The sequence below is a fragment of the Petaurus breviceps genome, unplaced genomic scaffold (assembly GCF_028583685.1).
Source record: "Petaurus breviceps papuanus isolate PSGF00001 unplaced genomic scaffold, PetGlider_PUasm1.0 126, whole genome shotgun sequence".
Classification (NCBI taxonomy): domain Eukaryota; kingdom Metazoa; phylum Chordata; class Mammalia; order Diprotodontia; family Petauridae; genus Petaurus; species Petaurus breviceps.
Window position 1 is genome coordinate 17,031,574 of NW_027185655.1, and position 27,761 is coordinate 17,059,334.

Below are 27,761 nucleotides of genomic sequence, written 5' to 3' on the forward strand. Positions count from 1 at the left end.
TGACTAGTGACTATTGTTCTGGAATGTTAACTCAAAACTATTTTAATAGATTACATCATTTTTCTTTGATCAAAATTCCTATAAATACCACCTCTAATTATCTGGGGAGGGGGAGGGTGGGAACCTGGAAGAGAAGAGTAAGGCTGCTTTGGACATTTCTCTCACTAGGCTAGAAATGCATGGATTTAGAATAAAGTTAAATGAAATAAAATAGTTTCTAAAATACAGGATATAGGATTATTTACATCAACACAAAGTAACTGAAAAAATGGACAGAAAAGCTGCAACTCAATGTTTTTTCTCTTAAACTTTTCCTCTTCATATCTCCTGTGTAAATTCAGGCTTGCCTATATGATTGGTTACTTGTCCTTCATTCTTAAAGAGGACCAAGTTACAATGCGTCCTACTGTGGCTGATCAGACCAATACGAGCTTGGAATTCTCTACCACAGGTCAGGCACAAATAATCTGTGTGAACATTTGGGGTGGATTCTCTAAATTTGTGCATTTCACATTTCTTTTGAGCTACTTCAATTCTGCTTTGCTCTGAACAGCACAGCATAAATTTGAATTTTCCTATATGCTCCTATAGTAAGAGCTAGTATCTTGATTGCACCTGAAAAGAATTTTAAATACATTATCTCATTTGAACCTCACAAATTAGGGATGTAAATGACTTTATGCCGTTTTACACATGAGGTAGCTGACTGTGGACAAACCACTTAACCTGTCTGAGCTGTGGTATTATGCAAAATAACCAAGAGAAAACTGTCCAAAAAAAACAACATATTAGCCTCAGGTCTCATCCTCTGGCATCCATGACAAAAGTCAATGGAATAAAGGTTAGAGAGAGAGAGAGAGATAGAGAGAGAGAGACAGAGAGAGAGAGAGACAGAGAGAGACAGACAGAGAGAGACAGACAGACAGACAGACAGAGAGACAGACAGACAGAGAGAGAGACAGAGAGAGAGAGACAGAGAGAGAGACAGAGACAGAGAGAGACAGAGAGAGAGAGAGACAGAGAGACAGAGACAAAGAGAGACAGAGAGACAGAGACAGAGACAGAGACAGAGACAGAGACACAGAGAGAGAGAGAAGACAAGAGAGAGAGAGAGACTCACCTGTGAGTTGTCTTTCTCCACCACCTTCTGGTTGCAAATAGGTGAGTTCTGGATGCACTAAAAGTCCAGGATTATACCCCCTTATACAGGCATCTGTCATCCGTGCTTCCAATGTTTCATATACTTTTTTCTTTGTCACATGAAGTATACCCAGATTTGCAAACCTTCAATAAACACAAAGAATCAAACAACTACTTGCTGCTGTAAGTTGGTGCAATTCAAGTAAGGTAAAACTGCATAATTAATGAAGCAAGGCAATTTTAACTCTTTTGCAGTATATTTCTCCCTCTGTTGGGAATTTAGAAACTTACCTCCAAAGTGCAAGTGTAATAAACAATATAAATTATATATAATGTATAATTACATATTTTATACATAATATAGTATAATGTTATATAACATAATTATAATAAAAGATAATAAACAATTCTAATAGAAAGGCTTGATTACTGCACTGAAGGAAAAATATCCCAAGGATCAGATGGCAGGATTTGGAGCAGGGTTTATTTTGAATCCTACATTTCATTTAGCAATTGTGGAATTAAGAGAGATTCTAGGATCAAAGATCTGGAGCTAGATGTTTTTAGAACCTGGGCTGCTCAATTCACCCTCAGGATTGAGGAAATATATGTAGGGTAGGGGTTTGGAACCTTCTTTTCCTATTAAGAGCCATAGATAAATGGAAGAACTCATGTTTACACTACATTCTAAGGGCTTACAAAGTGTCTACCTCAGACATAGTATTTTCATCTTCACTTTACATACAAGCAAAATGAAGTTAATTGACTTTCCCAAGGTAACACAACAAATGGCATGGCCATCAAAGAACAACTTAATTTGATGTCTTCTACCAGAGAAATACAAAAGTTCCAATTATCTACTTTTCCTAATTAATGACAAGAAGTTTAACACTGTTCAAACGGAAAAGACAGAAAAATTGATGGAGAGCCGAAAGAGATACCAGAGAGATACTGAGAAAGATAAAGAAAGAATATAAAGATAGCAAAAAAGAGACATTCATTGATGTGTGGACAGAGAAGGAGCTACTCAGAGACAGCAAGAAAGCTAAAAACACAGAGCCTTTTAAAAAACAACATATGCAGTGATCTTGTGGACCATCGGGATATTTCTGCCATATAAAATGTACTGATATTGATTCATATAAAATAGTACTGATTTGCCCAACTATAGGTCAAAATAAAGATGTCACTATTTGGAATGGCAGCAGCAGCAGCAGCAACATTCATTGGGTACGCATCTAGTACACACAGGTAGCCTTGACTAAAGGGCCAGTACCTCCCCACTTTTTGTATGTGGAAAAAAAAAAAAAAACTAATGATCCTTTAAGTCGGAGAGTTCTTCTTCTGGGGCTAGATTTCAAAGGATTCATGAATTGTTTTTTAATTAATGCAGCTGAGTTGTTTTGTCATACTATGTATTTTATTTTATTCACATAGAAACATTATTCTGAGAAGGGGTTGATAATTATTACCAAACTGTCAAAGATGTACCCAAAAGAAGTCAAAGAATCCCTGCCCAAACCAAGTTTCTTTCATAAAGGTCTCATTTCCAAGATGCATAAAGAAATTATAAGAATAAGAGTCATTCCTCAATTGACATAAATGGATTTGAAGGGGCAATTTTCAAGAAAAGAAAGCCAAGCTTTTATTTAAAAAAAGCATCAAATCATTAATAATTAGAGAAATGCAAGTTAAAGTAACTGATGTTCCAATTTATACCCATTGGTTTGGAAGAGGTGACAAAAAAGGAAAATGATAAATGTTGGAGGGGCTGCCCCCAAATAGGCACATTCACGTCCAGCTGGTGGGGCTCTGAATTGATCCCACTATTCTGGAAAGTAAGAGAACTGTGTCCCCAAAGTGACTAAACTGTAAATACCTTCTGACCAGCAACACCACTATTTGCTCTATACCTAGTAATATCACTATTAGGACCACTATTAGGTCTATACTCCAAGGAAATCAAAGAAATAGGAAAAGGTCCTTTCTACACAAAAATATTTATAGCAAATTTTTTTGTGATGGCAAAGAACTGGAAAAACTAAGGGGGTGTCCATATAATTGGGGAATGCGAAACAATTTCTGATAGTAGCAAGAAATGAGGAAAGAAATGGTTTTGGAGTTTGAGACACCTACGAGGCACAGATTTGGAGATAGGAAGATCTAAATTTGAATCTTGCCTCAGATATTTATTAGCTGTGTGAACCTAGGTAAGTCACTAAGCTCAGTTTTCTCTTCTACACAATGGAAATGATGACAGTACCTGTCACAGGGTTGCTGTGAGGATCAAATGAGTTAATATATATAAAGTACTTTGCAAACAACAAAAAAAGGGCAATCTAAATGCTAGCTATTATATTATAATTCTCTATTGACTAAAACAGAATAAGCAGAATATCAAAGAATAATTTATACCATAACACTACGTTGAAAAAAAAATTTGAAAGATTTAAGAATTCTGATCAACCCAATGATCAGTCATGATTCCAGAGGCTCAATGATGACAGAAAGAAGTGTCCTGACAGAGAGATGACGGACTTATATATGGAATGACACACACATTTTTTAAAATGAAAAGAAAAACGAGATGCTTGAAAAAAAAAAGATAATTGAAAAAAATAATTTAAAAAGGGCTTACGATTTTTAAAAAGAATCCCTGCTCTAAACAGACACAATATAGGGAGGGTAGGATAGTTTGCTATTACAGAGGGCATGCTAAGGCATAGAAAACCCTACATCTAAAGAAACTCAACTGATATTACAGCATTTGAAAAACCCTGAAAACTAAACAACTTGTTGAACCAACAGGCTAACAAGCCAAGAAAGCCTCAAACTGGGCTTGTGTTAGCTGGGCAATTTCAAAAGGCCAAAGGAAAGCAACTTCTGCCTTTTTATTTCTCGTTTTCCTCTAAAAGCCCCAAGAAACAAACCAAAAAGAAAAAAATCAAACTCCCTCAAACTAACCTGACCACATTCACAAAGACCTAACTGAAGAGTTGAAAACTAATAAAACTATTATTCCACTGTGCTTTTGAAAATGGAAACTCTTTCTCATTTCATCAATGACGTTGAGAGAAGGTATCACAGACATAGTATGGTTTCTGTTTTTAATAAGTTAAGGGGTTATTTCCATATTTAATCCATGTCATTTTCTTTGAGTTTGCTGTTGCCCTGGGCCCAAGTCTCCTTCTGAATCCAGAAACATTTAGAGAGATCTGACTGAATAGCATGGTTCTATCACTGACAAACCAACTGAGGGAACCCGAGTCTCAACTTCAAGGTTCATCCATGTTTCATGTGAAAAATCACCTTCTTGCCTATTAAATCAAAATGGCAAAATAGTAGCCGGTAATACGGCAGAAACAAAAATTATGTCAAGTTTGCTCATTTTACTTTATGCTGTTTCAGGATAAACAAAGAATCACAGAATTGTGGAGGCAAAAGACTTTGGAGATAATCTCGTTCAGGGGGTTATTTGTTTATTTTGGGCGGGGGGCTTTTTGGAGGGCAGCTGGAGTTAAGTGACTTGCCCAAGGTCACATGGCTAGTTTTTGTGTTAAGTGTCTGAGGCTGGACTTGAACTCAGGTCCTCCCAACTCCAGGGCTGGTGCTCTAGTTACTCCATCACCTAGGCACCCAATGGGGGTCTTAACCTGAAATCCTCCCCCTCTTCCCCCTGCCCCGACACTTGTATAGAGTTTAGTAAGGGAGGACATTTGTGAACTTAGATGGGAAAAATTGCATCTTTATTTTCACTAACCTCTAACTGAAAGTGGCATTTTTTAAAATTATGAATTCTTTAAAAATCTGTTGTTCTGAGAAGGACTTTATAGGCTTTACCAGGCTGCTAATGGGGTCCATGTCAAAAAAAAAAAGGTGAGAATCCCTGATCTAATCTAAGTCATAATGGAAATATAACCAAATTGGGAATTAAGCAGCAGAGGAGATTCTCAGTTTGGTTAATTGTTCATTATGATACCATTTTTTTTCAGTCTGAATCTGTGATTTTCATCAATGTAAAGAATGCCCAATGTTCAAGCTCCATCTACCATTCAAATGAGCTGGCAATTTATAGCTGATTTGATGATGAACTGAGACGCTAGTATATGGCAGAAGCCAGGTCTTCCTGATTTCAAGTCTGACTCTCTCTGGCATGCTGTCTTTCTATACATTATAGCCTCCCCAAAATACTGACACAGAATATAATATCTATATCCAACAATAATCTGCTAAACGTACACAAAGCAAATGCTCATTCAAGGAATTATGGGAACAAAGCATTTTGTAAAATGAATTTTAAATGAGTTCCCAATGAGCTAGAAATCAATTTAAAAATGCAGGGTTCAAGGGAAAAAATAAACTCTATTTAACTGATTCAATATCTCCCGGTTCTGCTATAACCAACCTGAAGGTGTCATCTTCTTTAGTCTGTTTCCTATGAGGTTGGGCAAAATCAGAAAATGATCACTCTGGCTTAAACTTGTTACGTGTCTTAGTGATGCAGCTCAGAAGCCAAGCCTGAGGGGCTGCTTTATTTAATGTGGGAAGAATGGGTCCTCTCTTGGTATCTTTGAGGACTCTCCATGTTTAGTTAACCTGGCTTCTGTTACTGAAATCTCCCAATCAGCCCTTTCTCCATTCCAGTCCCTCACTGCAATGAGATCTTCTACTAGGAAATGTAAACATCTCCACTTAAAAGCTGGGGTCCTCATCCTGGGGTCTAGGAACCTTTTTCTCAAAAATATTTTGATAACTGCACTTTGGTAAAATTTATTCCCTTTGCACTCTAATATATTTTCCTTTATGCTTTTAAAGACATTATTCTGAGAGCAAGATCCACAGATTTCACCAGATGAACCAAGGAGTCCATGACATTTTAATTAAGAACATCTGCACTAGGAAATGCAAGCTGTCTGAGGGCAGGGACTATTTCCTTTTTGTAGCAGAATTTCCAGCACACAGTATAGTGAGTGCTTGGAATATGAGCAGGTGCTCAGTAAATCCTTACTGATTGGCCCAAAGAATAAGATGCCCATTGCTCATCTAGTGGTGAAGTAAGACTGATATAACCAGAAGGTTTTCTTGACTTCCTACACGATGGCTTCTGTTCCCTTGACAACTTGCTAAAAAAGCTTCCATGTCAGAGACAACCAATTTACTGGCATGTCCGTAGCTATCCAATGTCCTGGAGATTTCATAACAATAGACTTTGTTTCAAGGAAACTAACTTCTCCTGTAACTCCTTAAGAACAGGATGCTCTGAACCGAGAGATAATTAAGATATATTAAACTGAAATATATTTCCAATAAATAAGAGATTATTTTAATAAGCCAGCAGGTTCATAATTAAGGGGTCAATTATTTCTATAACTCCTTGCCTTTTCAAACTTCTCCGAGGTCAAATAGGAACAGGAAGGGAGTTCCTGAACAGATCACAGTGACTCACCTATGATGGGTGAAGGCAAACAGGCCCAGTCTTTCAAGAGTTTGTAGAAATGACAAGTTCAGATGACGCAAATTTGAAATTCTAATATCAACTAAAGCTTCTTCCTTCAATGCAGTAGGACTTTTGACATCAAAAGAACCAGATTTTAGTGACTAAAAAGAAGTGGGTCTCTCTAGCTAGGATTTTCACACTTGAGTATTCCCATCATCAAACAAAGAAATAAATGGCAGAGAACATACATGAAAGCAAACTCTCTCTACTAACAACCAAACTGAAACTTGAGCTCAACCCAAGGTCTGCAATGCTGCTCTAAGTTTAATTACAGTGATTTAAAACAGCATCTCTCATTTGAATGAACAACAGAGATTAACCGAGATTTCAGCATAAACTTTGTTTAAGCCAGGATCACAAAGTTTCAAAAATGCGAATTTTTTAATTGAGCTTTTTTTCATCTTTGGATTCAAATTGTTTCTATAAAACTTCTAAAATGAAAAAAAAGTCCAATCTATTCTTGGATAAATAAGTGAGCCTCTTTGGCTTTGAATCTAGTAAATGGCAAAATAAAAATCTGTTGCTTCTTGCCTTTCAGTAAGTACCTTCTAAGAGGCAAAAAAGATGGAGACCAATCCTAATTATTTCTCCTTTCTGAGATGTTCCCCAACTGTTTATTCCGTAAGTGAAAATTAATTGAGTCACGGAAAAAAGTCACTAAGTAAGTAAATCAACCTACCAATAAGCATTTTCTAAGTGTCTATATGTGCCAGACAAATGATGGAGAGGCCTTTAAGATGATGGCAAGAAGGCTTAGTTCCCTGAGAAAACCTTCTAAATGTCCAAAAGGGGATTTTTACCCAAAATAGCTCCCTTTAAGGAAGGTTTTGGCCCCTCCTTCCTTCTACACATCTCTTTCCAACCACTCTACTGACCCTATCACTTACCCCACCACCATGTCCTTGGGTCCAGCAGTTACAGTGCAGATTCCGTCCTCACAGTGCTTCCCTACCAGGCTGTGGGCATGCAGGTGGACGTGCTTCCCATTGGTGACCAACTGGACAATGACTTTTGCTGGCCCCACATAATTGCAAATCTGAATGAGAAAACATTAAAAAAAATTTAATACCAATGAACAAAGGAAACTTTGACATGATGGAAACAAAAATATTAACAATAGAAACACAGAGAGAAGTGGCTCTGGGTGGGACCCTTTTGAAAGAGGCCTGGGTAGAGCTGTCATAGTTTGACATAAAGGGTGATGAATTTCAATGAAATATGAGCACTGCCCAGCAATGGGCAAAAGAACTGATGGGTGGTTGGGACAGGAGGCCATTACTGATTGCTGGAAACCTAAGACCTAAAAAAATGAATAGGTATTTCTTGATTTTTTAGATCTAATCCTCAAAAGTCCAAATGTTATGTTCTTATCCATTTCTGGGTTTAATTATTCTGTTATATGCCAGTGCTATCTTTTCCTTAAAATTAATTTGTCTTTTGTTTTCTATGTTCCCTTCATTTCAGAAATTATCCCTTCCTTTCCCCTATTCAGAGGACTATCTCTTGTAACAAAAAAATTGAAAGAGAAAAAAAGCAGCAAAATTAACCAAAAAAATCAACTGTGTCTGACAATATATATAACACTGCATACATACCCTTAGTTCCCCCCACCCGCCAAGCCCGTTTGCAAGAAGGGAGGGAGGTACAGTTTTTTTCTTACTTTTTCTTTGGGTGAAGCTTACCAATATTATATTTCATAAAAGTCTCTGTTATAATACAGCATAACAATTATGCTAACCAACATTCTAGCCATAATCCCCCATTAACAAATTACTTTGAATCAACACTTGCTTTTTGTTAACTCATAATATAATATCCAATTCTTTTTTCTAAATAGAGATTAGTATTGTTCCATTTTGCTGAGGATATAAGCCTAGAGGACCAGTCTAGTAGCACATTAGGTCAACACCCAGCAAAGTTGGTAAAATCATGATTGATGCTGGAGCACACTGAAAAAGACTAAATACTCTAACACTATTAGAATAAATGTAACCAGCTGAGACCCTCCAAAATGACTGAGCTTCCTGCCAAATAATGGAACTCTCATTTAGTTAATAATTTATTATTATATAACTGTAATATATTAATATTTATATATTTCTGCCTATATTATAATATAATAATTATACAATTAATAATTTAATGTCCTCTTTTGCCCAATACCCTCACAAACTACAGAATGGACTGGTTTGTCCACTTCCACTCTCATTCAATCTAAATAATCAAAGCCCTAGAATTCTATCCGTCAGATACTTTTCTTAATGCACTATCACATTATACACCTGTCATGACAATTATGTCCATCCCTGTCACATACTAGGCTAAGATTCCTTGTGGGTGGGGGCCATGCCTTTCTCAATTTTGTGTTCAAATGATTGTTTCCCTAAAACCCATTTATTTAGCACCTACTAATTGCACAGAAAACCCTCATTAGTAGGCATAGGATCAAAGATATAGACCTAAGAGGTACCTCTGGGGCCATCTTGCCCAACTTTTCTCCATTTACCGATGAGGAAATTGAGCCCCAGGGAGACTGGGTGTCATGCCCAAAGTTGCCCGGGTAATAATCATCTGAGGCAGAATATGAACCCAAGTCCTCTGATCCCAGAGCCCATGCTTCTTCCGCTGTGCATGGTATCTCCCTTAGCCCCTGCCCAAGGGGGTTTACACTCAATGGAGACACGTGACAAGTTGTACAAAAACATTTCAATACTAGATAAGTAGAGACAGCAAAAAAAAAAAAAAAAACCTAACGATGTGGTGGGTGGAGATTTGGGGGAAGGCATAACAGAGAAGACTTTACAATGACACAAACTGAAACTTGAAGGAATTTGGAGAGGTAGGGTTCCCGGCATACAGTAAACTCTCAATAAATATTTGTCAAATTGAATTCGTGAGATTTTCCTCATTCCAGAGGAAGAGTCATTCTTCTGGCCAAGGTAAGTAACTTGAGTACATAAAACTACTTCCTAATGTAGAAGAAGAAAAAAAAATTTTTTTTACAAAGTCTTTTACAACTCTGAACCTGAACAGATGTTAATTCTTCATAAATCCAAAGGAAAATTGAATCTTTCCAAATCAATATCCTTTATTTTTACTATGTGTTAACATCTTACACAGAATTCAGATTCACTTCATTTACCTTTCTTTCTTTTTTTTTTTTTTGCACTGAATATGGTGACTTTATTGATGGCACACAATACAGGACTCTAGGCTTCTTCCCCCTACTACAGGGCTTTGGAACAAGGATGTGAATGGGACATGGGATCCCTAGTATAGGAACATGTTAGGAATGTGGGCTCCCCAGTGGCGGATCTTCTCTTTCTGGCTGGGGATGAAGATCCATGGCTTTCCACTTTACTCCCTGGTGGCCATGTAGACCATGAGGTCTACTACACGTTTGCTATAACCATGCTCATTGTCATACCAGGAAATGAGCTTGACAAAATGGTCATTGAGGGCAATACCAGCACTAGCATCAAAGGTAGAAGAGTGAGTATTGCTGTTGAAGTCACAGGATACAACCTGGTCCTCTGTGTAGCCCAAGAAGTCCTTCAAAGGTCCCTCTGATGCTTGCTTTACCACTTTCTTGATATCATATTTGGCAGGTTTCTCCAGGTGGCAGGTCAGATCCACAACAGATACATTAAGAGTAGGAACATGGAAGGCCATGCCTGTGAGCTTCCCATTCAGCTCAGGCATGACCTTGCCTAGAACCTTAGCAGGAGCAGTGGAAGCATGGATGATATTTTGGACAGCACCACGCCCATCACACCACAGCTTACCAGAGGGGCCATCTACTGGCTTCTGGGTAGCAGTAATGGCATGGACTGTAGTCATGAGTCCTTCCACAATGCCAAAGTTGTCATGAATGACCTTGGCCAAGGGGGCCAAGCAGTTGGTAGAGCAGGAAGCATTACTGACAATCTTAAGGGAAGGTTCACTCCCATCACGAACGTTGGGGCATCAGCACAAGGGGCAGAGATGATGACCCTTTTGGCTCCACCCTTCAAGTGAGCCCCAGCCTTTTCCATGGTGGTGAAGACTCCAGTGGACTCTACAACATACTTGGCTCCAGCATCTCCCCATTTAATACTGGTGAGATCCCATTCCTGGAAGATGGTAATGGCTTTTCCATTGATCAACAGCTTCCCATTCTCTGCTTTGACAGTGCCCTTGAATTTGCCATGAGTGGAATCATACTGAAACATATAAACCATGTCAATGAAGGGGTCATTGATGGCCACAACGTCTACTCAACCTGAGATGAATGGAGCCCTGGTCACCAGGCACCCAATATGGCCAAATCCGTTGACTCCAGCCTTCACCATTTTGTTTCAGGGATGCGACTGAAGCAGCAGAACCTGGCACCGAACTTGGGAGAAAACCCAAAAGCCTACCTTTCCTTTCAGGATATATACATATTAAGGATTCTGCTTGTCTCTCAACAGAGTACATTTATGTTTGTTTACTTAGGGGCTTAGACTGCCCATCTTTATTATTAATTCAAGACGAGTCAGTCATGTTAAAATGAAGCTATGTTTTTTTAAAAGTCTGGCTGGAGTAGAATGGATTTTTTTCATCTCTCCCCCTATTCTAACTTTGTATGAATCATTCTGTTTTAACCATATATTGGGGGGATACAGCTCAAGAAACCCTTCTGAGAAAAGAGTAATCCTACAAAAGTATCAACCTCCATTACGCTTTGTTAGAATACCATAGCAGGATTCTAAAAAAAAAAAAAAAAAGTTAAAATCATGCCTTCTCCGTACTTTGCTTGGCTAGCTATATTTACCTACTACTGAAAAGGAGATAAAGAGTTGGGTCAGGGAAATGATCAGAAAGGTTTATAGGAAAACTGGAGTAGGCAGGGTTGGGGTGAAGCCATAACATAGCTGATTCCTTCTTATAGTCCTGAAGGCAAAGACATCTGGATGCACCGGAGAAACTGAACACAGAAATTAAGGCAAGAATTCTTCTCATTAGACTATCAACCAAAAAAGTAGACTTGCTCCAGGCTACTGAGAAGCTTCTGGAATTTTGGACAATAGACTTAAAACATGGTAACCACAGAGATTCTTTCACATTTTAAGCAATAACCTTTTGCTTATTTTTTTCACACTCAAAACTATCGGTCTGTAGGCTTGGCAGGCAGGCAACGCTAATACAGAAACCATGTTTATTGAGAAAACATGCTGAAGCTAGAGTAGTTTATCAGGCTTTTGGCAATTTCATACAGGGAATCATCCAGCTTATCAGTAAATCATTGCCATATTTAGCCTCTCACTAAAGGCTTAAACAAAAACTTCCCAGAGAGGTAGTAAAAATTAAGCCAGTGAGATAGCACAGAAACATGGAATTTTAGAAATGGAAGAGGTTTTAAATATTATCTAGCTCAATCTGCTCATTTTACAGATGAAGAAACTAAGACGCAGAGAAGTATTATGATCTGCCCAAAGTGGCAAATTTCCCGACTCCCAGCCTTTCATATTTCCATTAAAGTGGGCTAGGAGGAATAAACTATACTAAACCATATACAAACACAATGTCAGGCCATTTAAAAACTTGGAATTGGAGAAGCTAGGTGATGCAGTGAATAGAGCACCAGTCCTGGAGTCAGGAGGACCTGAGTTCAAATGCGATCTCAGACACTTAACACAAAAACCAGACATGTGACCTTGGCAAGTCACTTAACCCCAACTGTCCTCCAAAAAGCAAAAAAAGTTTAAAACTTGGAATTGTTATATTTATTATTTTAAAAGGTGTTTTTTTAATTGGGGGAAGGCAGAAAAATATAGTTAGATCTTTTTTTAAACTTCTCTGTAACTTTCCACCTATCTCCAAAGTATGTATGCACCTTAATGGGAAGGAGGGACTCAAGCTTCACCAGCAGCCTTCATAAGTCATGAACGGTCACAGCACTGATCAGATCTAACTCACTCATTCTCTCTGTCTCTGTGTGTGTATGTGTGTCTTGTTCTCTCTCTATCTCTCCCTCTCTCTCTCCCTCCCTCTCCCCCCTGTCTTTCTGTCCATCCGCCTGCCTCTCTCTCTGTCTCACTCTCTTTTTCTGTCTTTCTTGTGTTCTCTCTCTCTTTCTCTCTGTATCTGTCTCCAAGTTTTATTGACGCTTTTCTCTTTGGACCCACATCATTGTGACTTCCCACTGATACCATCCACAAAACAAATACACAAAGCTTTCCCTTTAAAACAAAAAATGACAACTGATCAAAACAAAACTACTGGCTTCTTCTGACAACCATGCCCCTGGCTCCCCAGCTCTCTGACAGCAGTGATGAGGCATGCTTCCCCAGGAATCTTCTGAACTCGTGACTAGTCGCCTCATTCATCAGAGTTCTGAAGCTTTAGAAGGTTCCTTTTCTTTATATTATTGTGCTCATGGGGTGAATGATTTTCCCCATCCTGCTTATTTTGATCTGTATCAGTTTATAGAGGTCTTCTTGTGTTTCCCTGAATTCTTCATATTTACCACTTCTTATAGCACAGTAATATTGCCACTAAGTTCATATACCACCATTCGCTTGCTTATTTCCCCAAATGATGGCCTCCAGTTTTTGTGCCTGTCCCACACCACTATGAAAGGGGCTTCAACAAATATTCTGTATATCTGGGATCTTGGCCTTTGTCTCTGACATACCAGGGTATATGCCAAGTTCTGATGTCTTGCAATACTTTTCTCCTTTGCATGATTGTGGTCACTGTGCCCATCACCATTCTGGGCAAAACTGTGGGTAGTTTCTCTACTAACACAGATTGGAAGCTCTCTAGATGGTACTAGAGTGCACAGAACACTGAACTTAAGAGTCAGAGAGACCAGAATTCAAATCCAGCTTCATTTACTTACTAGCTGTGTGACCCTGGGCAACTCACTTACCCTCTGCCTGTCTCACTTTCATCATCTGCAAAATGGGCATAGTAAGAGCAGCATACCTCCCAGGGCTGCTGTAAGGATAAATGGAGATAATAAACACAAGCGCCTCGAATCCCTTAAAGCACCATGTAATGGCTAGCTAGTTTTATAATTCAGTAGTTGTTTTTCTAAATAAAAAAAAAATCTATTCCTCTGCATGGAATTGTCAACTTGGTTGATGTTCGGTTAGTTTTGCTGAATCCACCCACCCCCTTCTTTATCTTTTAAACTCTTCGTGAGAAGGCATCCTCTGGGAAGAGGGAGATATATATCTGGAAATGAATACAACGAGAAAAACCAAACCAACAGATATCACTATTTCTTTTAAAAAGCAAGTCTAATTGGGGAAGAAATCCCTCCAACAAATAAATCTCTTAACAAGCAAGGAGCCAGCTTCCTTCAGAACTCAGCTAGACTGGTCCACACACAACAGACACACTGGACGCATACTTGAAACCTCTCCAGATTGGGAGGACCTGTCACAGCTTGTGTTGCCTTAGCTCAGCTTCCCTTAACCCTGGATCAACCAATGGCAGAGGCCTCAGAACAAGGCTTCCATGCTGCATAAATTCTAAAACCCAACATGAAGCAGAGTGGTTCAACAGCAACAAGGCCAGTGACAAACTTCACTCAAGAGACTCTGGGACTTCCTCAAGGGGCACTAGGTGACAGCAATCACACGCTAGCTGACTTTTTCTTACTCTATCACGTCAAGATTCGAGAGTGTCAGGAATGAGGAACTTGAAGGTCTCTCTGAGGTAAAGAACCTGAAAAATCTGCCTGTGACTAATGTATTTCTTGATCTGCCTGGAAGAATAGGAAGGCATCATCTCTAAAGGTCTTTAGAGAAACCACATTGCATCTCCACAGAGGGGTAGCTGGCTGGAAATGGACTTTCCCAAACACCACCTGAAAGCAGAAGCTAAAATGTGATGATACACAACGATGTCACACACACACACACACAGAGGCTCAGTGACCTCAGTGACTCAGGGGAGACATTTACTCTGAAAATGTCACCTTCAGTTGGGTATAACTTCATATGCTGGTACAGAAGCTATGTTTTATAATAGTACAACTCAGAACAATATTAGGGCTATCGGTATCATATCATAAAGGATAGGCAGGACTGTGTCCTGAAAGCCTGGAAGAGGGAGGATCAGGGCCTTCCTGTGACACACACACACACACTATGTGAGCCTGGGTAAGTTCCTTCACATTTCAGTGTTCCAGAGACACTTTGAAAAATGTAAGTTACAGAGGTAGTATGGACTTGCATTGGTAGAAGGAGTTTGCTCATCTGGGACTTCTCATGAAATCACAGATCCATTCCTATCTATTTGTATATAATAAAAGATGACATGAGAAAGATACATGAGTAGGACTGGAGATGAGCTGGTCAAGCCTCGTGAAGCAGGGATTCTAGATGGACGGTTGATGTTCTTATAATGGCAAAAGATGAAGGGGAGGGCTCCAGCATCCTCAGGGGAGCATTTATAAGACAAGTGACAGAGAAGATTAGCTGGCCTACATGAATTGCAATTTGTATCAGTGGAGATAATACCTACATCAATGAAATTGAAGTATAAAAATTTTATTCTATCTGATGTGATAGGATCATGGATTTTTGAGCTGGAAGGGATCTTACAGATAATTTAATCATCTAGGCAGCTTACAGAAGAAAGTGCAAGGGGATAGTTAGGTAGGGCAGGGAATAGAGCACTGACCCAGGAGTCAGGAGGACCTAAATTCAAATCCAACCTCAGACACTTACTAGCTATGTGACCCTGGGCAAGTCACTTAACCCCAATTGCCTCTCAAAAAAAAAATCTAGACCTGTGATTTTACTGGTGTCAGAACTCCCAGGATAGAAATTTCCTCAATTGATCCAGATCAACAGCTCATCTAAGTATAATAGAATCACTTGGGGCAATGAGAGATTAAATGACTGTCCCAGCATCATGTAGTCACATGGATTTGAGGTAGGATTTGAACCTAGGTCTTCCTGACTCTGAGGCTAGTTCTCCATCCACTGTGTCATGTTGGCTCTTGAGAACTTCTTAAAAATATTAATGGGTCTATTAGTTTATCTCTGTGGTTACTCTTTCCAAAGGGGCAGATCATAGCCCATCCACACCTTCTTGTCCAGTGTGATTCTTGTCCACAAATATATATAATGTATGTATACACATACATAAAATACAGTATAACTATATAATTATGTAGGATATTATATAGCATAACTATAATATATAATTATATAGTATATATGAATATGTGTAATATATTTTATATTGTGATAATATATAATATAATATATTATGTATAATATAACATGTAATCTATAATATCAAATTGCATAATTATAAATTATTACTATATATTACATATACATAATGATATATAATGTAATATATTATATATCATATTGCATAATTGCACATTACAAAAATTTCAAATTATACAATTACAAAATATTTTACATAATATGTAATACAACATATCATATAGTATAACTATAATATACAATATCATATAGTGTTACATACTATATCATATATGAAATGGGGATACACTAGAACCTTTCCCAATAAATATGGGAGTGAAGCAAGGATGCCCACTCTCCTTATGGAAATGCTGGAAACAGAAATAAGACAAGACAAAGAAATCAAAGGCCTAAAGAAAGGTAAAGAGGAGATAAAACGATTCCTTTTTGCTGATGATACGATGATACACTTGGATAATCCTAGTAAGTCAGCAAGATTCTAATTGAGACAATACCTTCAGTAAAGTTGCAGGCTACAAACAAAATTCTCTAAAATCAACAGCATATCTATATGTTAACAAAACTCAAGAAGCAATAATGGAAAGGAATCCCTTTTCAAATAACTATAAAATGCATAAAATACATGCATAATGTGTCCGTATATAAGCATACATACAAACACATGCAAACACACCCAGAATGACCGGATCAATGGACTGTTCATCCTAATGAATGTCATAATCATGACCAATTGGCATTCTTTGTGCATTTGGTTTTTCTCTTGTTAGCTGTTCGATGGCATTCTTCTGATTGGCCATGAGTCTCATTTAGAAGGTTCTCCAGGGCTTGAGACACTCAACCCTGTCATCTGTAAAGTAGAGCATTTTGCTGACCTCACCATTATCTATAAAGAAATCGTCTCCTACTTGGAGCCCAGTACCAGCTATTCTCTATGATAGTGACAAATAACTGATAAAAATACACCTCCCAGCTCTGTAGTGACAAAGGTATCTTTGTTCCTGCATTTTTCAAGGAGTCTCACAGGGGAGACATTTTTTCAGAAGAAGCCTTTAATGATATATTTGCTCTATCAGACAAATGTCTTGGACAAATCATCTCCTTAAGTTTATTCAAAAAAAAGAGCTTCTGCTGGGATATGGCTCTTACTGATCTACTTAAGCTGATTATGAAGAGGAGAGGGACTGGTAGGATTTCATGATTTTCTCGGATATTGAATCATCCTGGGCCATCACCAATCATCTTTGACTTTTGCCCTGCCACTGGACTTCTATGACTGGAGGAAACAGTGAAGCTGATGACTTTCTGCCTCACTTAAATCCAATTCAAAAGCAAGTCAAGACATCATCCCATGAGGTCATCGGTCCTCACTGAGAACAAAGGCTGAAGAATAATAATAATGACTTCATTCATTCAATATACGTCAAGCTCAAAGAAGGCAAGGATAATATTTCTCACCTTTGTACCCCAGCTCCCAGGATGGTGCCTAATGCACACATAATGGGTATTCAATAAATAATTGTTAGATAGTTTTGTTGTTAGATTCCTTTCTGTTCTAGCATTGCAGTCACAAGATCACATCCTAAGGGCAGATCTCTTAGCAACGAAACAAAATCAAGTTTTTCTAACAGTCTTTCCTTTTGTTTAATATATATCGAACAACCACAAAGCACACCAGAATGGAAAAGTCCATACTACCCCCACTCTGGATGAGATTCCATTCTATGGTATACAAACAAATTCATGTCCCATCCTTTGTACACACACACGGTACCAATGACCCGATGCTGACAAGGTTCTACCAGTCACCATCATTGATCTGTGCTGATGCAACCAGACTCTCTCACTTGTACCCCTTTTCACCAAAAGAATACTTCTTAAAAATTGGTATTTATTTTTAATTTTTTGAATAAAACAAGCATTTCCATCACATGGTACAATAAAAAAAGATGATTGCACGTGAGACTGAAAATATATTACGTACAACTTGTTATTCATTTTAAATATATAACAGATATGTAAATTTCTTTTTTCTTTTCTTCCCTTTTTTCTCCCTCCCATTATTGAGATGGTTATCATTAGACACAAATATGTGTGTATGTATGTGTACATATATGTAAAATCATTCTGTACATACTTCTATTTATCAGTTCTTTCTCTAGATAGTCTTCCTTCATGTCCTTTGTAGGAGTATTTATAATAGTCAAAATGACTTGGTTGCTCAAAGTTGTTCTTAAAACAATATTGCTGTTACTGTGTGGTTCTGCTCATTTTGCTCTTTGGGGGATGAGTGAGTGTGTGTGTGTGTATGAACGTGTGTGTACGTACATGTGTGTGCACACGTGTATGTGTGCATGGCACACATGTAAAAATGCTCACTGGGGAAGTGGTGAACAAAGAATACAGGAAACTATCAGGTTCTACTTACACACTGTTAATGTGAGAACACATCAGCAAAACAACTTACAAATGGACCTGGTTTCAGTTCTTATGCCATTTTGTTTCCATTTTTGTCACTTTTATTGTCATAAGCTTCATCTACATCAAGCCCATCTGTCTCTCACCAGTTCTCAATAGCAGAGGCATAGGGACTGACATTTAGCAAGCAGGCTAAGAGGAGACATTGGACAGCTCTGTGACCCTAAGCACTTGACCTCTAATGCCCAACTCTCTGATGTAAGAATTGAGAATTTGCACGGGGAGTTCCCTCACTGAGATTTCCCTAGATGAATGCAATTACAGGTTCGCAACAAAAAAACAAAACCAAAACACTTACAGAAGATGCATTCTAGCCTCCCACAGTCTTCATGAGGCTGTAAATAAAGCTGATGGGGGTAACTGTAAGGCATCTGGGAATTCTATAAAGATTGAAACCCTGCCATTAGGAGCTTTTTAGGATGAGGTACAGTTTCTCAACTGGGCTTGGGGGTGGGCCAAAGTGGTGGGATGGGTGGAAAAGAACTGTCATCAAAGAGATCACGATAAGACAGACCTGACACCATGAGGGTGAGAAAATGCAATAAATCATATCAGTTCAGTCTCCAGGGTGAAACTGGTCCCAGCTGACTCTGCCCCAGGTTCTTTGTAATCCCAGCCAGGGATCTTCAACTCACAACCACATGCTTATTGTTTCTGCTAGAAGCTAGGGAGGAATGTCTCTGGCACTTGCATTTAATAGAGAGAACTGGAAAAAAAAAAAAAGGAGGCAAATTTGGGTCTCTAGGCACTAAAATCAGTGCCTAACACAGTTCTCTAAACATAGGTGCCTTATATATGTACGTTGAATGGAACTCAAGTAAATCAGGCCTGAATATCTCCCTGTCTTCTACCTAAACCATGGTTTGGGGAATTAAAAACCTGTAGCAATTATATCGCTATATCTATCTACATGTAGATGATGACAACGATAATTATAGTAATTATATAAATTAATACATGTGATATATACATACATGGGTATGTGTGTATGTATAAATATCGCTTACAATGTGTGTGCTAAGGTGCTTTACAATTATTCTCTCTTTGACTCCTCATAACAACCTCCCCATGAGGTAAGTGCCATTATTATCCCCATTTCACAGATGAGAAAACTGAGGCAACTATTTTTTTTAAGTGACTAGTACAGATAGTAAGTATCTGTGCTAGGATTTGAACTCAGGTCTTCCTGACTTTAGACCCAGCACTCTATCCATGTACCAACTGGCTGCCCCTTAGGCATAGATATATCCCTCAGCATGTTCATGACTATAATGAATAAAAAATGCAAATTCAAATTGCTCATACTCCTCAAATTTGGGGAAAGTTCTCTTTATATTATCTCCATCTGTGAAACACTTCTCTCTTGTAAACAGACCCCCTCAAAGGGACCTTGAAGGAAATCTTTATCTCCCTATTAGTGTATCTTAGATGTCCCTAGTCCAAAACTTACATTTTCTCACTAGAGGTAACGACTGCTTTGGTTTTATCTGTCTATTTTCTAGATCTAGAAACCAACAGAACAATAGGCATTTATTAAGTGCCTACTGTGTTCTAGGTACTAGGAATATGAAGACAAAAGTGATACTGTCCCTGCCCTCAAGGATCTTATTAGTACAGATGTCTAGAATACAGCTGGTGATTGTAATTGAATAATGCCAAACATGTTGCCTTGCCTCTATTAAATGAGTTGATTTTATTCTTCCTCTAAACAAATTGTCTTGTTGAATGTAGATTGGAATTCTGTTTTTACGAGTGGAAATAATCTATGTCATACTCCTTGACGTATAACTTATAACCTTATAACTAAACCACTTTGTAAATAAGAAAGCCTAGCATAGATTATCTTATTTTTATACTGTGGCACAGAGCATGTTATTGATAAGAAGAGGCCCTGAATAGTTCTGGGGTCCTAGGTGAGTACCCAACTCTTAACCTCTTTTTTCAAATTAAAAGAAATATTTGTATAACCTAGTATAATAGGAAAAGATGATTCACATGAAACTGCAAGCACAACTTGCTATTCCTTTCAAATATACAAAAAAAGTTGTGTAAATTTATTTGTTTTTCCTTTTTTCTTAATCTTTTAACTATACTATCTGGCACATAGTTATATATACACACACGCACATACATATGTGTACAAATATTCACACATAGCATGTGCATATGTTCACACATCTGTGTAAATGTGTTTGGTATTATATATTTATGTATATGTAATTATTTCTATTATTATCCTTTACATGTGATATATAATTGATACAGTCTTTCTATTTCCCAAGCTTGGTTTCAAGACAAGAAGACATTCAACGTGACCTACTTCTCACGCCTGATTCAATTCCATTCCATTTCAACATACATATATGAAAATGGGGATAATAATAGCACCTCTTTCTCAGAATTGTTGCGAGGATCAAATGAGCTAATCACTGTAAAGGGTTTTATGTCTCATTACCCAAATCTATGTCAGAAAAGTTGCAGACTTGGCACTGGATGGAGTTTCCTCACTGAGATTTCCCTACGTGAATGCAATCATAGAACAAAAAGCCAAAACCAATATATCAACAAAAGATGCCTTCTAGCTTCTCATGGTCTATGAGTCTATGAATAGGGTTGATGGCAGTGATTGTAAGACATTTGGGAGTTCCATACAAATTGGTCCTCTTGTAAGGATAATATAATAACAAAATAATAACTCAAAACTCTAGACCCAAGCACATCACACTCAAATATTATTTTAAAAAGACATGAACACCATGCAATTATCTGTAGCAATGGAGTGGGAATGGAAATGGGCTTTGATAGCATGGAAAATGGAAATCTAGAGATAATTTTTAAAAATAATAGTTTTAGAAATTCAATTTTGGCTTTCTTTCACCATTCAATCATTTATCAGAATGGCTCAAGATTCGTCAAAGTGATTGCAGCAACGAGAAGCAAAGTCCCTGAATAATAAGCTACTGAAAAATCAAGAACTGTCTATACTTGCAATGTGTCAGAAATACTTTCATGACTAAAGCTTACCAGAAATGGAAGCCAATGAACTATAACAGAAAGAGGTTTTAACAAAAAATGCTGATATCAGCGAGTCAGAGTACCAGGTCAGGATGTTTAGTTAGCCCTCTTGTATCTGAGATAAGAGTTAAGTTTTGGGTTGGATCTTTCAAACTCAGAGTAACAGCAATACCACTAATAATGCCAATTCACTTTCCTAGATTGCCTCAAGGTTTATATCCTAGGTAGCCAAGTGGGTACAGATGGACTTGGTGTTGGAAAGACAAGTTCAACTTTAGTCTCACTTACTAGTTATGACAAACTCTGTACTCTGTTTTGTTTTGTTTTTTTCAGTTTTTCTCAGTTTTCTCATATGTCAAATGAGGACAATAAAAGTACCTTTATTATTCCTGGGCTTTTGTGAAGAGAAAATTGAATGATATTTGTAAAATACTTTGAAAACCTTCAAGCACTACATACACCCTATTATCATCATCATTGTTTACTTCTTTTCTCAAACCACCTCTGGGAGACAAGGAATGAAAATTGAGTTAGCCCCATCTTACAGAAGAAGAAACAAGGCCAGAGGTTAAATGTTTTTCTAGCAGGTTTAATAAGAGTCAAATATGGAACTAGGATCAAAGAATCAGATTTAGAATCGTTCTACCCCTCATTTTACAGATGCAGAAACCAAAGCTGAATTCAAGACCTCCTAAGTGGTGCACTGAGGCAGAAACATGATTCAAACCCAGGTACTTTCACTAAAAACAAACAAACTCAACATGCTTCACTTATTTACTCCGTGAGAAATGTAAAGAACTCTTTTAATGGTGAAAAATTCTATAAATGGTTTAGGTCTCTCAAACCACAAACAATTTTGAATGGAAGCTAAAATCTTAAGAGCACTGAGAATATCTGATATTGTGATCCGGTCAAGAAATAATTTTTTTTTTTTCAAAAAAGGGGCAAATAATTATTTCATTACTATATTTTCCTGTGAAGAAAACTGATCTTTACATCAACTCAATATTTTCCTGCTGAGAAAACCAATCTTTACATCAACTTCATCGAAAGCATTTGATGAAGAAATAGTCATTGAGATAATCTAACTCTTATTGATCTAAAAAAGCCTTCTAAGTTCACCAGCTCTACACAGAATTTGCATTACAGTAAATACAGCTGCGATGCAAAATAGGGATGGGAGACATTTTGGTGGCTGCTGGAAGAAAGCCAATGAACTGTTCCTTTCTTCAGAAGGAAAGTACATGAAATAAAGAACATTTCAATTATTCTTCTGAGATTTCCTGTGGAAAACCCCCACTAAATTAAGAGAATTTCAAGTGAGTAAAACTGGGAAATTTTCTAGTTAAGATTTTTCACCCTTTAATTGTTAGTCTAAACACCAGGACACTGATAGGGCAAAATAATAAAGCCCATCTAAGTGACAGACTGAGGTTAACCAAAATATTGTAATGCGTAGTGATGATTAAAAAAAAAAAGAATGGCAAAATTTCACAAGAAGGAAAAAATATCACATGCTTCGACATGTTCCAACACAATCAGGCTAAATGGTGTTGTGGAACATAACTGTACTTTTAACCTGCAGCCAAACCAAAACACACCATCACCACTACCAACAACAGCAGCAGCAGTGATATCTACTCACATTTATAGAGTTCTTTTATAATTTACAAAGCATTTTCCTCACAAGTACCCTGGCACAGATTGGAAAAAGTGAATGTCAAAGATGTGATTGGCAGAGTATGCAACAGCTGGCAAGTATGCCCCTAAAACACATTCATATTCTCTCTCTCTCTCTCTCTCTCTCTCTCTCTCTCTCCCTCTCCCCCCCTCTCCCTCCCTATTGACTTGATGCACTCGCCCTCGCCCCTCCTCTCCCCCTCCCCCCCCTCTGTCCCCACATTGCTTCTACAAATCAAACACAAATTCATCAAGTCAATAACAGAATGTAAAAAGTCTGGATGAAATATGTCCTGACTTTCCATTCTCATGTGTTTCTTCTCAAATGAAAAAGAAAAAAATCAAAATAGAAAGTAAGACAAAGAAAGTTCTTTCTTTGTATTGTACAAATAGGACATTTTAATTAAACAGGTCTGACAAAGACTATAAATAAACTTTGTTCCCATGTATTCCAAAAGGACTCCTCAACTTCCCAGAATGTAACAGACAGGCTCTATTAAAATGCTGTAGGAATAGAATGATTGGAGGCAGCATTTTAAGCTCAACAGTCCTAGGATGCTTATTAATAAGCAAAAAAAATTGATTTTAAGAAATGGGAAAACGGAACCAGCATTTGATAAGAGTGGTTAACTCTTATGGGAGAAGTAAGGGCTCTGAGAAAAAAAAGAGAAGTTTAGAACTGGGAAGAACGTTATTATGTTAAATGAAATCAACATTTATTAAGTGCTTACTATGTGCTCTGGAACAATGTTAGGGGCTGAGGATACAAAATCAGAAACAGGTTTTTGTTTTGTTTTGTTTTGTTTTGCAGGGCAATTGGGGTTAAGTGACTTGCCCAAGGTCACATGGCTAGTTTTTTGTGTTAAATGAAGCCAGATTTGAACTCAGGTCCTCCTTACTCCAGGGCTGGTGATTTATTCACTGTGCCACCTAGCCACCCCAACAATCCTTATTCTTAAGAAACTTAGCTTAGGATAGGAAGTAAATACAGTGCAGACCCAAATAAAAAAGATACAAAGAAGGCCCTGATGAGGGCAAAGGAGCAATCAATAATGCCATAAGAAATTTGGGGGGGGGGGTGGCTAAGTGGAGAAGTAAATAGAGCACTGGTCCTGGAATCATGAGGACCTGAGTTCAAATTTGTCCTCAGACACTTCTTAGTGGTGTGACTTTGCGCAAGTCACTTAACCCCAATTGCCTTGCCTTCCCCCCTCCAAAAATATATAAAAAAAAAGAAATTCTAGGGATAAGGGATCACTTTCACCTGTGGTGTCTGGGAAAGGCTTCAGAAAAATAAGACCACCTAAACTGGTTCTTCCTTAAAGGAAAAGAATTTAAGGACAAGAGAGGGCAAATGTTGCTAGAGGAGGTAGACTGACAGAAAAGCTCATTTTAAAGATAGTGGAACAAATTTGCCCTAGTAATCATATAATTTTTTTTTAATGTGAATACTCTCATTTGGATTCATTCCATGTTCCCTGAGAATACAAAAATTGTGGAAAACCTGTCTCAAGTGCTGACTATTCATCCAGGTCTTCTCTCTAACCATAGAAGTCCCATGAGGTTCTGTCCTGGGCCACCTTCTCTTCTCCTTCTACACTGCCTTACTTGGTGATCACAATGGCTCCCATGAACTTAATTACCCTTTTTCCTGTTCTCAAATCTACCTATCCTTGCCCCCTCTTGGCCGACCTCCAATCTCATGTCTCCAACTGCCTTTCAGACATCTCAAAGCAGGTGTCCAATAGACATCTAATTCAACATGTCCAAGACTGAACTCATCAAAACCCTTCCCAATCCTAATTTCCCTGTTGCTGTAGAGGGCAACGCCATCCTCCCAGTCCCTCAAGCCCACGTGTCAACCTTGACTTCTCACTATTTCTCACCCCCCATATCCAATCTGTTGCCAAGGACTGTTGATTTTACCTTTTCAACATCTTTCAAATTTGCCTCCTTCTCTCCTCGGACACTGCCACCATTCTGCTGCAGGCCCTCATCACCTCACAGCTGGACCATTCCAGCAGCCTGCTGGAGAGTCTCCTGCCTCAAGTCTCCCCTTGTCATCTCAATCCATCAACCATTCAGCCACCAAAGTGATTTCCTAAAGCACATACTCAATCATATCACCCTGTTCCTCTTCCCCACTTAATAAACTCCAATGGCTTCCAGGAGCAAACACAAAATGCTGTGTTCTGCATTCAAAACCCTTCATCACCTCCAGTCTTCTTACACTTACTCTCCAACATGTACTCTTCAATCCAGTGGCACTGGCCTCCTGGCTGTTCCATAAACAGGACATCCCATCCCTCTGCTCCGGGCATCTTCTCTGGCCAGCCCCCATGCCTGGAATGCTCCCCCTCCTCGATTCTGCTGACTGGTGTCCCTGCCTTCCTCGAAGTTCCAATAAAATCCCATCTTCTACAATAAGCCTTTCCCAATACATCTTAATTCTAGTCTTCCTTCTGTTAATAATATATCTAGAATTTATCCTGTATATTGTTTGTACATAGAAGTATTCTTGTTTTCTCCCCCTTGTGAGATCCTTTGGGGAATTTTGCTTTTTTTTTTTTTTTTGCATCCTCAGTGTATATCACAGTGCCTGGCATATAGTAGGTGCCTAATAAATGAATAAATGTTCACCGACTGACTGAAGGGTGCATAATAGCATGGAAAAGTTAGTGAGGATTAAGAATGTAGCCGTAAGAAACCATTGCAACGATCCTTCTACTCAATGGTTATATCATAGCTCTCTCTATCTTTTGCTGCTAAGTTTGGTTTTTGTTTGGGGGGAGGGGCAATTGGGTTAAGTGACTTGCCCAGGGTCACATAGCTAGTACATATCTGAGATTGGTTTTGAACTCAGGTCCTCATGACTCCAGGGCCAGTACTCTGTCTACAGCTTTCCAGACTTAAATAAATAGCATATCCCATAAGTCTTGGTGCAGTTTTAAGCATTAAAGCTTTAAGATAGTACAGTTTAAAACTGCACTAAGACTCTTGGGAAACGCTGTGTATTTAAGCCTGAAAAAGTGGAGAAGCTAAATGTCATTCTGAATATCACTTGGGCTTTTGCATTTTACTGTACTTTCATACCAAATGGGGAACCCAAAACGGTTTGAATAATTCCACAAGAGGGCAATGAGGCCAGTGAAAAGAAAGATAGCAGATGAAGACTGGATGAAAGAACCAGGAATGCTTCACCTGTCACAGAGAAGAAAATATGTCAGCTATAACTCCTCTTGTCAAAGATCTGAAGGGTTTTCTTACCGAAAACGGATGAAAATGATTATACTTGGCCCCAGAGTGAACACCTCAGTACGATCTGACTCAATAAACAATTAGTAAGTTCCTACTATGCACCAGTCCCTGTGCTACGGGATGGGGGAATATACAAAAATGAGACAGATCCTGTCCTCAAGGAGTTTCTATTCTACCCAATGGGTACACAGCTAAGTATATACAAAAGAAATTCAAAACAAAGTGATTCCAGGATGAGCTAAGCTCTGAAGGAAGCCAGAGATTCTGAGCCAAAGGGGAGGAGGGAGAGCACTCCATAGGCCTGCCAGAGGAATGTGAGATCAGTCTGGAAAGATCTAGAACCAAAGTGTTGGTAGTTAATAATCTAAAAAGCAACAGGGAGCCATTGATGATTTTTAAGCAAGGTAGTGACATGGTTATTCAGGCATATCCGACTCTTCATGATCCCATTTGGGGTTTTCTCAGTAAAGACACTAGAACGGTTTGCCATTTCCTTCTCCAGCTCATTTCATGGATGAAGAAACTGAGACAAAAAGGGTTAAGTGACTTGCCCAGGGTCACACAGCTAAGTGTCTATGGCCAGATTTGAACTCAGAAAGATGAGTCTTCCTGACTGCAGGCCCAAGACTCTAGTCACTGCACCACCTGGCTGCCCTAGTGACGAGGTCAGACCTGTGCTTTAGGAATATCATATTGGTAGCTGTGTGGAATTTCTGTTAGAGAGGGAAGAAACTAGAGGCATGAAGACCATGCCTGATGGCATCAGAAACTACTGCACTAGTTCAAGTGACTTCAAGCAATTAAGGCCTGAACTAGATAGGTAGGTGACCTAGAGTGAGCAAGACTTGAGGTCAAATCCAGCCTCAGACACTGTACATGTGACCCTGGGCAAGTCATTTAACCCTGATCACCTTCCCCCCTAAAAAAAATAGATTCAAATCCAGCCTCGGATATTTCCTGGCTACGTGACCTTGGCAGAAGCTGAAGCAGACAAAGGCTAAGTGAGTTGTCCAGGGTCACACAGCTAATAAGTAAGTGTATGAAGCCATATTTGAACTCAGGACTTCCTCACTCCAAGCCAAGGCTTCTATGTCCTGTGCCACTAACTGCCCTTAAATAAAGTAAAATGACAAATACAGAGCGTCCCAAAAGTCTTAGTGCCGTTTTAAGCTTTCACTGTTTCTGTAATTATCATGTTAGAGCTGAGGCTCTTAACCATTTTTGTATTATGGAACCCTTTGGCAGTCTGGGAAAATCAAAACTTATGGACCCCTTGTCAGAATGATGGTTTAAAGACATAAAATACACTATATGGAATTACAAAGGGAACCAACTACACTGAATACAGTTGCCAATATATTATATGGATACATTATGTCAACAGACTGATCTTGCTATATCAGTGTGTTACACACATTCACACAAAATAATTACTCACCATCAATTTACTCATTCATTCCTTTAATAAATGTATATTA

General features: G+C 38.4%; 1 protein-coding gene across 3 annotated transcripts in view; it reads right to left on the minus strand.

The window, feature by feature from the left end:
- Positions 1-27,761, minus strand: part of NFKB1 (nuclear factor kappa B subunit 1) — a 159,139-nt gene that overhangs the window by 40,226 nt on the left and 91,152 nt on the right. For all 3 annotated transcript variants that reach the window (XM_069093942.1, XM_069093941.1, XM_069093943.1), the window contains 2 exons: positions 7,525-7,673; positions 1,121-1,284 (listed from right to left, as the gene is read on the minus strand). In XM_069093942.1, coding sequence (XP_068950043.1) covers positions 1,121-1,284; positions 7,525-7,673 — 313 coding nt within the window. The remainder of the gene's footprint in view (positions 1-1,120; positions 1,285-7,524; positions 7,674-27,761) is intronic.